At 35.5% G+C, this 13,388-nt stretch overlaps 1 protein-coding gene across 4 annotated transcripts in view; it reads right to left on the bottom strand.

Annotated features, from left to right (window-relative positions):
- Nucleotides 1–94: 94 nt before the first annotated feature.
- Nucleotides 95–13,388, bottom strand: part of LOC126773190 (protein unc-13 homolog A) — a 58,444-nt gene continuing 45,150 nt past the window's right edge. For all 4 annotated transcript variants that reach the window (XM_050493914.1, XM_050493915.1, XM_050493916.1 and 1 more), the window contains exons 13-27: nucleotides 12,582–12,740; nucleotides 12,212–12,337; nucleotides 11,959–12,126; nucleotides 11,287–11,400; nucleotides 10,584–10,751; nucleotides 10,197–10,418; nucleotides 9,603–9,769; nucleotides 9,250–9,394; nucleotides 5,190–5,321; nucleotides 4,799–4,942; nucleotides 4,351–4,570; nucleotides 4,138–4,236; nucleotides 3,698–3,860; nucleotides 3,396–3,522; nucleotides 95–3,204 (exon numbers count right to left, since the gene is read on the bottom strand). In XM_050493914.1, coding sequence (XP_050349871.1) covers nucleotides 3,031–3,204; nucleotides 3,396–3,522; nucleotides 3,698–3,860; nucleotides 4,138–4,236; nucleotides 4,351–4,570; nucleotides 4,799–4,942; nucleotides 5,190–5,321; nucleotides 9,250–9,394; nucleotides 9,603–9,769; nucleotides 10,197–10,418; nucleotides 10,584–10,751; nucleotides 11,287–11,400; nucleotides 11,959–12,126; nucleotides 12,212–12,337; nucleotides 12,582–12,740 — 2,328 coding nt within the window. In that variant the 3' untranslated portion in view covers nucleotides 95–3,030. The remainder of the gene's footprint in view (nucleotides 3,205–3,395; nucleotides 3,523–3,697; nucleotides 3,861–4,137; nucleotides 4,237–4,350; nucleotides 4,571–4,798; nucleotides 4,943–5,189; nucleotides 5,322–9,249; nucleotides 9,395–9,602; nucleotides 9,770–10,196; nucleotides 10,419–10,583; nucleotides 10,752–11,286; nucleotides 11,401–11,958; nucleotides 12,127–12,211; nucleotides 12,338–12,581; nucleotides 12,741–13,388) is intronic.

Below are 13,388 nucleotides of genomic sequence, written 5' to 3'. Positions count from 1 at the left end.
GTTATTATTTAAAACGTATATTATTTCTGATGTTTAATTCCGACGTTATTGTTTCCAATTGTTTTGTATATTTTGGTCAATCATATATCAAATAAAAGAAAACACCAAGCTATATTTGAAATACGGATATTTATTTATTTTTTTTCATAAAAATTCTAAATTCAATAATGTGTTTAAACATGTAACATTTACATATATGCATTTATACAAAGATACATGCAATGTAAGTGATTTAATACTAGAATTGGAGCGTAAAGGTCTTATAATGATTGTGATGTGATCATCACATTTTACACTTAAAAATAATATTTACCAAGTATTGTCAAATGGCAAAGGTATTTTAATGTGTCAATGATATATGGAATAAATTATTAATGATGTTACATGAAGGCTGTGCGCTTTTCTTTATTGCTGGCTCGATCGCAGTATCTTCATAAACCGATTAATTTAAATAAAGGGCTGTAAATTATAAAACATCTTAAAAAAACTTATAAGGAAATCGGACGTTTATGTAGATAGTGGAACCGTTGTTTACAATCAATGCGATGGTTTTGCAAATATATACAAACTAATACAGTCGTGAATTAACGTCAATGCAAAACGTTTTTTTTTGTAATCTATTATTCCATATTTGATATCTAATTAAAGTGAGAAATCTGACTTTAAAGACTTTTCTATACGACCTGTGATGGTCATCATTTATTGAAATGAATTTTCAACCAAATATAGATTAATTACTTTGAGAGGATATACATTGAATACATAATTTATCTGACATCAATTCTATCCATTCATAAGGTACATTTTTCTAAAACAATTCTTCTAAACAACTCCTAATAATAAAGCACACGAGATATATTTTATTAATTAATCGTGAAACGATAATCATTATATATTATATAACATTTACGTAATCGTATTGTATTTGTGTGCTTTAAAATAAAATATATAACGATAATGAAACTACGAACATATTCAGTCCGAAAAACACTAAAATCACTCAAGAAATGATTTCATTTATTTAATAAGACGAGTAAATATATCTTTAAATATATTATTGAGATTTGGACTAGACCAACCACATGCTACAGATATGTAATCCATGATAAATACTAATATATAGAAAATCTAACTCCCGTGTTTGTTAAGTGATGTGCTGTTTTATGTTTTCAACACTACACTTCGATTTATAAGACGTTGGATGAAAAAAGCGATGTTTTTTTTTAAATTGTGTGCTTATTATTATTTAAAAGTAATATTTCAATTATCAGCATGATAAGCTTTATTTATTTTCTGGTGAATCGGATCTCGTGAAGGTCAGATAAAATAGATTTCATATTTTATTTATGGTTGTTTACGAGTAAAATGTAGTATTGAAAACATAAATGTTTTTATGTGAATTTATCAAACTCCGTGTAATTCGCTAACCATTTGGCCTGGAGTGGGTACATTATTAATATTATTTTGCCAACGCAAATGAATACATTACAATAACGATACTAACGTTTAAACAAAAAATATTTGAGCACTGAATATCTAACATTAGGATATAATATTTAAGGATTTTACGAACAATAGTTAGAATTATATAGAAAGTGAATAAATCGGATATAGTATCGAGGTCCCGTTCGGAACAACAAACAAATTAGAAGCCAATTTTAACAATAAACACACAATATGAACTCTTATAAAGCAAGTCCATATAAATATCCACAGTTACGATGTATGTTTCTCATTTTATAACAATATCACAATTTTCAATAATATACAAAAGACAGGAGATTTAGAATAACATGTTTAAACAGGTCAAGCGTAAAAAGTAAGAGCAAAGAGGTGATATACGTATTCTTTAACATTTTTTTGTTATTATATACAATTTAAGATCACATAGTACAATGCGGATCACTTAAAACGGGACATAAAGGAGTTTTTTTTTATAAAATATGACAAGTCCGTACATTTTACGATAAATCATACTACTTATATTAATCCAATTTTAGAACACTCATCTCCTAAACGTGCATTAATTCGATCATGACAAACACCACGCGGTAACGGTAAACGTATAATTCGCATCGCATCCGAACACTCAATATTACGTTAATACTTTTACATGTTCCTCGACAGAAGCATATTATGTATACCAACAAACGAAGGAAATAATTTACATAAGGCCATATATTATTTACTGTACACGTATAACGATAAGATGATTAAGTAGATAAATAATGTTGATTTAATATTAGGGGTTAAGGAAATAGGTAATGCGTCCGTATTAACGACGGTTTGGTCCATACAAGTAGTATATTTAATACATTAATCGTGTGTGTCGAAATGTCCACACACAACTTTAGGTATGCAGCAAAATTACGTAATGACAACATCCATGAAACTCTGAGTCTGTAAGATCTGAAGAACGCTTCAAGCTTCAAGGCATCAACAATAGAAATATATACATATTTTGATAATACGTAATGGAAGAAATAAAGTATTCCTGTGTTTATAGATAAATTTTGTGCTTGATTTCAATAGTTTCATGAATATAACGGAAACGGAAACATTTTGCTGCAATTCGATAGCGATGTACTTGAACAATCTTTATTTTGCTGTATACCTAACATCGGCGGACGTAGCAGCGCCCGGCCGCCTACGGTCAGTCTTTTTGGCTAATGATTCAAATTTGTGCAAAATATTCTACTATTCGCGTTAACTTAACATCATAAATTTATTTACAAACCATTCTCTCGACGTCGAGAATATAAACGAAACGTACGAGCACTGACCGGTAACCGCCGGAGCGCCGAATTGTTTTTAGTATTTCGATCTTAAGTTTGTCTCGTGATAGTGATATAGCTTTGAATTTCGCCTTCTGATCTTCGATTTGTCCAACATCGACAAACGCTGGTCACTCCATTAGCACTATGATTTAACATATCACAACAGGTTTTTTTTCCAGTCGTAATCCTAGGTATGGAAGATCCAAATGGAATGGCTTGCTGAAATGTGTCATGTGGTGATTCCTTACGGTGTTCACGAAGGTCCTTGGCTACCGGCAGGTGCTTCCGCTCTCATTTCCGATTTCAGTTTGACAAACTCTCTCGCTACTTCATCGCTGTGTCTCTGAGAGAGGATTCTAAGTATTGTCCAACCAGTCTCATCCATCTTAACACGAGTGCCGAGTGGAAGCCAGCATGCACATGCTCCCTATAAAATAACAAATGTTTGAATTATCTTAAACTTCAAGAAAGTTCTTGGATATTCATTTTATTTATGACTTATAAAAGTTAAAGTTAATTCAGCATCAAAATGCATCTCAAATAAAAATACATTATAGATTAATTGTATTTAGGTCCCCGTTTTGTGCTGTTGTATGAAATAAATTATTTTCATATTACCTGTTCAGCAATATCAGCGAGTCGCATGACTGCAACGCCGACGAGCCTGTCCTCTCTCGCGAAACAGTAGTCTCTAACACACACGTGCAATTCAAACAGCTCCAGCTGTTCCGTTGCACTGACCATACTGGAATTTAATACATTTAAATTGAGTGAATTTTAATCACACTTAAAATATACTTCGTCTGAATAATTAAATAGCCTATTATTGTCAACGTTCTTTTATATTGACTGGAAGGAATTAAAAATCTAATAAATATAATTATATATGAATGGTCAATAATTTGGCTGACTAAACTTACAAGTGGAAGGTTTCATTGAATTTAGGACTCCAGTTATTGCTCTTCGACTTGGTGGCGAATTTTCTCTTCTTATCGGCCAGATGCGGTCCAATCAGATTTACTTCGATGAATGCACGGAACATTCCACTAGCAATCACCCACTTCAAATCATTTGCGGCAACCACTGTAAAGGACATTGAAAATATTTTGAAATAGAATAACGTCATATGATGTCCTTCTGATAGATTTCAACGGATAATAGCTATCTTGTGCAGGATGTATAATAGTGCACTCGAATGTCTACTCTCTCTTTCTTCATTCTCATAAACCGATGAGACGGCTATCTGATACTATGACGAGTAATAATTGTTTTACATCAAAAAAGTTTAAGCACTTTTTTACAAAGTAATAAGGGTTCTGTTTTGGCCCTTTTAATTAAAATTATAAATTATGCTTCTAACCTTTCACAGTTATCTTGTGTTCGCCTGTACCAGGATGTGTGAACAGATCTACTTGGAGTGAAACCTCGCCTACACTACCTTCCTCTGCAACCGCTGCATCTAAAATAATAATAGTTTTAATATATAAGTCATATATTTTTAATATTTTTTCTTATCAATATTTGACGGCTTAATTAAAGTTAATAAAATCTAATTTTAATTTAATTTTCATACCTTGATTCTGCTGACTGGTGACAAACGTTCTGATGAGAGTGTCAGTAGTCTGAGTGTATAGACTTAGAGCATATCTCAATGACTTTAGTTCTGGACTTTTTTCCAGGAAATTCTTCTTGAGACCACTGCCACCCGCGTGGAAGTAAAGCTTGATGGTGTTCAGTGCTGCACCCAAGACTGCGCATTGCTTTGGTGTTAGACTCTTCTCCGCCGATAAGTGCTGTTAAGAAACGATTGATTTTTTACAAGTATTAAAGAATAAGTAATAGGAAACAGTAAAATCAATTCACTTTAATAAAAACATCTTGTTAGATCCACAATACTTTGTTTATTTCATCTGGTAAGTATTTGAAAAATATATATGATAGTTTTTTGTTTTAACGAAAATGTCGATATTCACGTATACCGAACAAAACTTGGTCGATGAAGCTTATAAATAATGACTCACCTCCTTTGAAATATCCATAACGCCGGAGAGAGCATGTTTGACATCCTGTTTACCGACCGTGCTCTTGAAGAGCTGCGTCATATCTTCAATCTTCGCATTTGCAGCTAAATTCTTTGCATTGTTTGTCAGATTCTTCAGCATCATCTAAATATAAAACGATACGGCTAAATATATGTATTTGTATAAGATACATACCCAAGTTGGTTATTTTTATTTGTGTCTTAAGAGAGTGCTTAAGTTAATTCAAATTTAGTACGTATAATTAATTGGTTTTTAATGTCGTCTTTGTTATAGTTATTATTAATTTATAATGAAATTAAGATAAGAAATTTGTATATTAAACATTAGTCTGTGTATGACTATTGTATAATCTACAAGTTTCTCTAATTACCGTCTTATCGGTCATTGGAGGAAGCACGACAGTCTTTTCGAGTATCTGCATCACAATCTTCCACAATTCCTTCAAAAGCCTCTTGAGGACTGTTTTCTCACAAGATACAGCGTACATCGTTAATGAGCCATCCTATAAAAAAAAGGAAGCTTAAACAATAGGTAATTAATTTAATTATCATTTTTCTAAATAAGAATAAATAAAACCATTGCTATAAAAAATGTATTTACACTTCATAAATTGAAAACCATTTTTATACTTCAATTTTATTCTCACAGAATTGTTTTTTATGTTTTTGATCAAACGTAATAGGAAGTGAAACTTAAGTACTGAAGAATTGAAACTTAAGGATGATGACCACAGAATTAGACGTAAGTTGGACGATGTAAGCCTATTAATATAAATAAATAAGTCAATTTAAAATAATTACACTGAGGTTCCCCCCTCTTTCATATATATATATATATTTATATATATATATATTTCAGCCTTTTGCCGTCCACTGCTGGACGAAAGCCTTCCCCCATAGAACGCCAACCATCCCGATCTTGGGCAGTCCGCATCTATCCCGAACCTGTCACCTTTTTTAAATCGTCAGCCCATCTTGTCATAGGGCGTCCTACACTACGTTTGCCTAAGCGTGGTCTCCACTCTAACACGTGTCGGCTCCATCAGCCATCAATGCGTCTGGAGACATGACCAGCCCACTTCCACTTCAGCGAGCTAATTCTACTCGCGATGTCGGTGACTTTAGTTCTCTGGCGAATGTCCTCATTTCGGATTCTATCTGCCAGAGAAACCCCAGGCATCGCACGTTCCATTGCTCGCTGAGCGACCCTAAATTTGTGGACCAGTCCTACGGTAAGTGTCCACGTTTCGGCACCATAAGTCATTACAGGTAGGACACACTGATTGAAGACCCTGGCATTAAGCGACTATAGGATCGATGATTCAAAAATATGATGTAACCTCCCGAATGCCACCCAGTCCAAACGTATTCTTCTTTTAGCCTCCTTCTCAAAGTTGTGCCGGCCAAGTTGTACAGTTTGGCCCAGGTAGATATATTCCTGCACAACTTCAAGTGGAGAGCCATTTACGACCACTGGTCTCGGGGATACATGACGGTTTGCCATAATTTTGGTCTTTTCAATGTTTATCCCAAGACCTACTTGTCTTGAAGAATCGCTCGGGCTGTTTAGCAACTCTTCCAAATCCTGTAGAGTCTCCGCCATGATGACGATGTCGTCGGCAAATCGCAGATGTGTAATATGTTGGCCATTTATATTAATGCCGCGTCCGTTCCAATCGAGCGTCTTGAAGACGTCCTCCAATGCATTGGTAAAGAGTTTCGGTGAGATTACATCTCCCTGTCTTACCCCGCGATGCAATTGGATTGGTCTTGTGCTGTGATCTTGTACTTGAACGGTCATGGTTGCGGCTTCGTACAAACACTTCACCACCTGGACATACCGACAGCCAATTAGGCATCTCTGCATGGATTCCAGAACAGCCCAGGTCTCGATGGTATCGAAGGCTTTTTCGTAGTCCACAAATGCCTGGCATAGAGGCTGATTATATTCCTCGGTCTTCTGTATTATTTGCCTTAGTGTGTGTATGTGGTCTACAGTACTGAAGCCTTTTCGAAACCCAGCCTGTTCCACGGGTTGGAAGTCATCGAATTTTCGGGCAAGACGATTCGTGATTACCCTCGAAAACAATTTGTAAACATGGTTTAAAAGTGAAATGGGGCGGTAGTTTTTCAGAAGAGCTTTATCGCCCTTCTTGAAAAATAGCACCACCACACTTCTGCTCCATGTCTTCGGTGTTATACTATTGTGGAGGACGGAATTAAAGATGTTAGCCAGCTCTCTCAGAACTGGTGTGCCTCCTGCTTTGAGAAGCTCTGAGGTAATTCCATCATCTCCTGGAGCCTTGTTGTTTCCAAGTTGCCCGAGAGCAATCCTAATCTCGCCCAAATCGATGTCGGGAAGATCGTCTGATAGGTGGCGTGTTAGTCTGGCTTGTGGGTCATCCGCACTGTGTGACTCAGATGGAGGTACTCGTGATGAGTATAAATCGCCATGGTACTTTTCGACTTCAGCTAGAATCTCTGGTTTGGAGGTGACGGTTGTGCCTTGTATGGTTCTGAGTTTTGTCAGGTGACAACAGGAGGTATGTGACTTTGCAAGAACCTTTGAGCCCCTATTGAGTGCTATAGCATCTTCAATATTCCGGGTATTCGCTCGTCTTGTGTCACGCCTTATTAGTTTTTTAACCTTCCTGTTAAGTGCCTGACACTCAGATGGCGTCATGTTCTGCTGTTCTCGTCTCCTCGACATCTCGTTCAGAGTTTCCTGAGAGCTTCGACTCACGTCCATTGCTCTTTTGTCGAAAGTAATTTTGGCCTACCTCGTGGATGACACGCACCAGGCCATTGGTGGCGTCGTCAATGCACTGCCTGGTTTCCAACATGGCAAATCGGTTCTGTAGTTCCAGCTGAAAGCTTTCGCAACCAGCTTCGACCTGAGGCAGAGTTGGTCTAAGAGTCGACTTCATTAACCGCGATCGTTCTGTTTTAGTGTTAATATTCAGGGTGCCTCTTACCATGCGGTGATCACTTCCAGTGTTTACCCTGTTGATCACGGAGACATCCCTGAATATTTGGCGCTTATTGGATAAAATGAAGTCGATCTCATTCATCGCTATGTTATCGGGGCTTCACCAGGTCCACTTCCTTTGGGGCTTTTTCTGGAAAAATTAATTCATCAGAAATAATCCCTGAGCCTCGAGGAAGTTTACCAGCATTTGCCCCCGCTGATTTTTGCGCCCATAGCTAAATTTTCCTACCCTCGATTCACCATCTTCTTGTACTTCCACTTTGGTATTGAAGTCACCCATAACAATTGTGTAGAAGGTATTGGTACGAGACATAGCTTTCACTATGTCTTCGTACATGGCTTCGACCTCTTCGTCAGTGTATGTTGACGTTGGGGCTTACACTTGTAAAACCTTCAAGGCATACCTCTCGGTTATCTTTAAAACAAGGTATGCCACCCTCGCCGACACAATGCCAACCTCCACGACATTGCTTCTGAGTGACTTTTGGATCAAAAAGCCGACGCCACCTTGGGATGGTTGGTGTCCTTCTCGGAAGTAGAGTGAGTGAGCGGCATCTAGTGTCATCGTGTCCTCGCCCTGTCTTCGGATTTCTGATAGACCTACTATATCCCAGTTAATACGACTTAACTCTACTTCCAATTCTGTCAGATGTTCGTCCAGCCGCAGAGAGCATCCATTATACGTGGCCAGAAATAGTTGCCGTTTGTGGTACCCTGCCGTAGCCCGGGGATCCTTAGCACCCTCCATCGCACCGTTACCATGGCCGGTACCGTGACCAGGAATAGTGCGATTACCGGGAATTGGGCAAAGGGCATTGGCAAAGGGCCGTGAATTTTTGTCGTCGCTCATACCCTATGAGCGACGACAAAAATTCACGGCCCTTTGCCTTAGTCACCACGCTTGGCAGGCGGGTTGGTGACCGCAGTGGCTGGAAATCTTTCACTAATAGCGCTGCTGCCCGCTATCAGGATTTGCATTTTCGGATTTGTGTGGTTATACCGCCATGATTTCGGTCGCCAGAGCCTCGTTTTATATATATAGTCAAAGTAAAAACCTCCACCGGTTTGGAAAATATAATACTCTATTGGTGGAAGAAACTTAGTGGGTTTCTATTCTCAAATATTGTATTCAATTATAATTTCCAATATAATAAAGGAAAATATGAGCCGATTGTTTAATTCGCAAGATGTGCACGTGTACTCCTTTATTTGATTTTTGTAGAAAAATATTCCTTCACAATTTTTATTTAAGTTAGCAACAGAGGCAATGTGAATGTTTTCTATGATTATTAATCTTAATACAATATCTTGAAATGCTCACGAGCTAAATACGACTGTTTATTATTTATAGGAAAACGGGAACTATTGCTCCCGTTCTATTGTTGTACGATGATTTTAACAATGTCAGTCCTGATCAGTTGGCTTTAGGTCTATATACTGACCAGTATGTCCATGAGGGGTCGCAGCACCTCATCCGCCTCGTGGTGCGCGGGGGGCTGCGGTGCGCCCGGCACCGCCGCGCCCCCGCCCACCTTCTGCAGCAACTCTCCAAGCTCTTTCACACTCGCTGTGATGCGCGTCTCAAGACTGTGCGATAGTTTTTATTAATATGGGTACATATATGTAGGTGTAATGGTATATACATATACGGTAAATGGTTTTTTACTGACATAAAACTCTTTTCAACTGTTTGATTTAAAGAAAAAGTTAGTATTCATGAATTTCTATTATACATTAGCCTCACTGTAAATTCGTCTTAATAAGCGTTTTGATATAGTTGTAAGATAGAATTTACCTGTTAGCAAACATAGAAGCGAGTTCATCCAAGGTACTATTAAGGCTCGCTTGTAAATCGGTGAGGATATCAGCTGCATCGCGTTCTAGATTTTCGCCACCCATGGCTTCAAACATCTTTTCTAGTTGTACACGCAATTGTTGGATATTGTTCATTAAAATACAAGCCTGTAATGTATGAATAGGTAATATTATAATCACTGACAATTTATTATTTTATAATCTTAAGATAATAACAATATTTGGAGAGTTGGAGAATTTCTTGCAAATTTTGAAAGTGTGGCATAAAAACAAATACTCAATGTATCTTCAGAAATGAAACGGAGAATGCAAGACATTCAATTGATATTGTACTTTTTTCTATCATGAAAAAAGCTTTCATTGTAATTATCTGCATTTGTTTGACGACTCATCATTATGAAATTAATTGCTGATTATATTTGAGTTTTACATTATTACGTCAATATATTGTAAATTTACTAATGGCTACAACATATCGCTTACTATATAACTGTTAATTAATTATAATTATTAATATTGAATTATTATGTTCTCAGTTCTTTATATCCGCGAATTATAAATCTTATACACATACCACTCTTTCTTCTTTTAAATGTTCAGGAAATTCTTTCTTCACAATGTCTGCATACGCTACAAGTACTTTCACTATGGTCTTGGCGAATCTCTTCATATATCTCTTCCAGATCTCCGGATCGAGACATTCAAGTTTCGACACCACGTCGAAGCATTGAGTGAGTTGAGTGAAGACGTCCACGACTGAATTACTGAAGAGTACATGCTCACTAGATTTTTGGAACTGCAAATAAATATTTAAGTTTAGATTTTTGGTAATCATTATAAAATAAACTGACAGATCTATAGAAAACAAAACAGGTAATATATAAGAGTTGTTTTTAAAAACCTCAAAATATATTTAATATCATTCTTTTCGTAAGAACATCTGATTTAAAACAGCACTAACCCCGTCTCTCTTATCCCTGTTAAAGGCTCCATTTAGATATTCTAAAGATACATCATCATTTTCATTAAGCCATTGCATTACGAAGGGTTCGAACCACGCTGGATACTCGGGAACTGCTTTACGATATGGAGGAACATCCTTTACATAGTTTGTATGTAGCCATTTTACCTGAAGAAAAAAAAACTTTTTAAAACTAAAGTCACGAATATAAAATGTAAATGCTCTCACGTCTATAATTTCTGAACAAAGTTATTTGGAACAGATTTTAATGGAGTATTCTTATGTGAAAAATATCTCTACTTCAGTTTTCACGGTAAAGCGAGTTATAATTATCTTTCACTCTCGTTAATGAAATACATCTTGAATTCTTAATTCCTTCTTAACAACCAAACTTAAAAAATATGCATTTGTAAATGTAATTTAGCAAATTGTCTACTAATTAAGGAATTCCTTCTTTTTATAGCATTTAGTTGAGCTAAATGTAAACAAATATAAATTTGGGTTGATTCAAGAATAAACAAAACAAGTGCCTAGTCTTTAAGCGAATGACTGTTTAACAGGCGCCATAATGGGATACAGTGACAGCCTCTAAATGTTCCTCTGCTGGGTTTAGGCCTACTCTTCCCTTGAGGAGAAGGCTTATTCCATCACACAACTCCAATTTGGGTTTATGGATAACCAAAATGAAATAAATATTCCGTACCTTGAAATGCAGATTCATATAAGCGGAAGACTTGCAGAGCCGATGCTGTTCATGTTCCTCCAAAGCGTACTTCATGTCCACGGCAAATAGAGACCACATTGTTGCTGCTGACAGCTATAGCAAAAAATTGGTCAGAACTTTGTATTTTTTATCATAAAATGATTCATATAAAGTATAACACACTAAAATATAATTATAATTCTTTATAAGTATGAAAACTGAAACAACAAAAAACTGACAATGCAAGTAAAATGCAATCACTCATATCGACAATTCACCGTAATGGTAGGATCTAAAATGTTATATGATCTCATGTGGGTAACACAGGCTCACTGAATTTTCAAACCGAAAGAGCAAAGTATTGTTTAGTGTTTGGTTAAATGATGATGGATAAATAGTTAATAATATAGATAAAAGTTAAATGGTAACCATCCTGGCAGCCCTGCATAAAGTCCTACCATCGATAAATGAAAATAGGAAAGAAAAATTAATTGTTTTGTTTTATTTATAATGTTATTAATAAAAAAAATTATATATTGCCATTTTTATAAAAATGAGGGAATAAGTCTTTCATTCAGTACTTCTCTTAAGAATCTATATTCTACACTGGCCTGGTATCAAAACTTAATATAATGTAGTTCGTATTTTGATTTATTAATGTTTAATGGTTACCTGTCCAATATTCAATTCTTGAGGAAACTGGTTGAGGACGGGAGCATAGCTGTTCCTATCTTCTTCTATCACAGATACGATGAGCGCTATCAGCTTGTGCCAGAAATCCACTGAATCCAATTGCGGGCCGTGATCAGACGGATCACGCTTGGCTTCGTTTGGATCAACCTGGTTATATAATGTAAGAGGTTATGAAATGTAAAATACATTTCATTGAAAAGATTAAAAGTTTATTGAAATATTTAGTATTTACCTGGAACTCTCTGTTGTAGAGCTCATAACAGTTTTCGAATAAGAACTGATATGTAGATCTAAGGCAGGCTTTAACACAGTCTTTGACAACAGTACTAGCTCTTGGTGGACTGCTGAGCTCTTGAACCTAAAATAGCAAAAAAGTATTTAGTACAATAAATAAAGTGTAATTTATTTGTTAATATTTGTACCGTTTCTTTTTAAAAACTCTTATAAATTTTGTTACTAACAACACATAATTTTTTTTAAGATAAACTAATATTACATATTAAGATAATACATATAAAGAAACAAAGATAAAGAAGCTTTAGTAGTTATGACGTCATCCCATCCATTCTTCGATATGATATGTAACCCTTATATATGCTTACCTTCATCCTAAAGAAAGTGATGCTTGTTAATAAGTCGACAGTAGATTTAAGATCCATAAGTTTCTCAGCGCTCGACGCCGGGAAGTTATTTCTATACATCGATAGATCGATTCTGAGAGAATTATGTAACTGATCAAGTAGCTTGACGAACTTTTCTTTCTGAAAATAACAATTAAAATCTGACGAAAATATTTAATTTTATAACAAAAAAACCTGGAGTTGCAATCACAAAAATAATCTTTTAATTTTTTCTGAAATTATTTGCACAAGTTAACAAGATTAAATTGCAATTAAACAAGTTAATTAAACATTTTATTGGACGACAGCCCAGGGGAGAGGAAATTAGATACCTCATCTATCTTAAATTATATTTATACTCAAAAGGGTTGGGATAATTTCACGAATCCTCTCATTACGTAATAAAACTTAACCTCAGCTTGTAATTATAAACTGAAATTTATAGAATGACTTTAAGTGGTGTCAAGTGGTTTCATTTTAGTAATTTGGTTGTTAGCCGTTTTATGATCCGTATTTTTTTATTTTTGTCATGCCCATATTTAGCATAGTTATAATAATAAAGAGCTTTTATGTTAATACAGTAAAAGAAATGGATGACGTTGTTTGTTATTGTATACTTTTTATTATTGCTTTAGGAAGACATAGGTTCAAGTGGTTGACCTGAAGATAAATGTTACCTTCACCCAATAACTGTCAACTGTCCTAATAAATTATTTTTCTTTGAACCAAAATTGCCATTTTTATTTTACAATATATACGTTTTCGAAATATTACAATACATTTCAATAT

This window comes from Nymphalis io, chromosome 14 (assembly GCF_905147045.1).
Source record: "Nymphalis io chromosome 14, ilAglIoxx1.1, whole genome shotgun sequence".
NCBI classification, from domain to species: Eukaryota; Metazoa; Arthropoda; class Insecta; order Lepidoptera; family Nymphalidae; genus Nymphalis; species Nymphalis io.
This window is presented reverse-complemented; position numbering and strand designations above follow the sequence as displayed.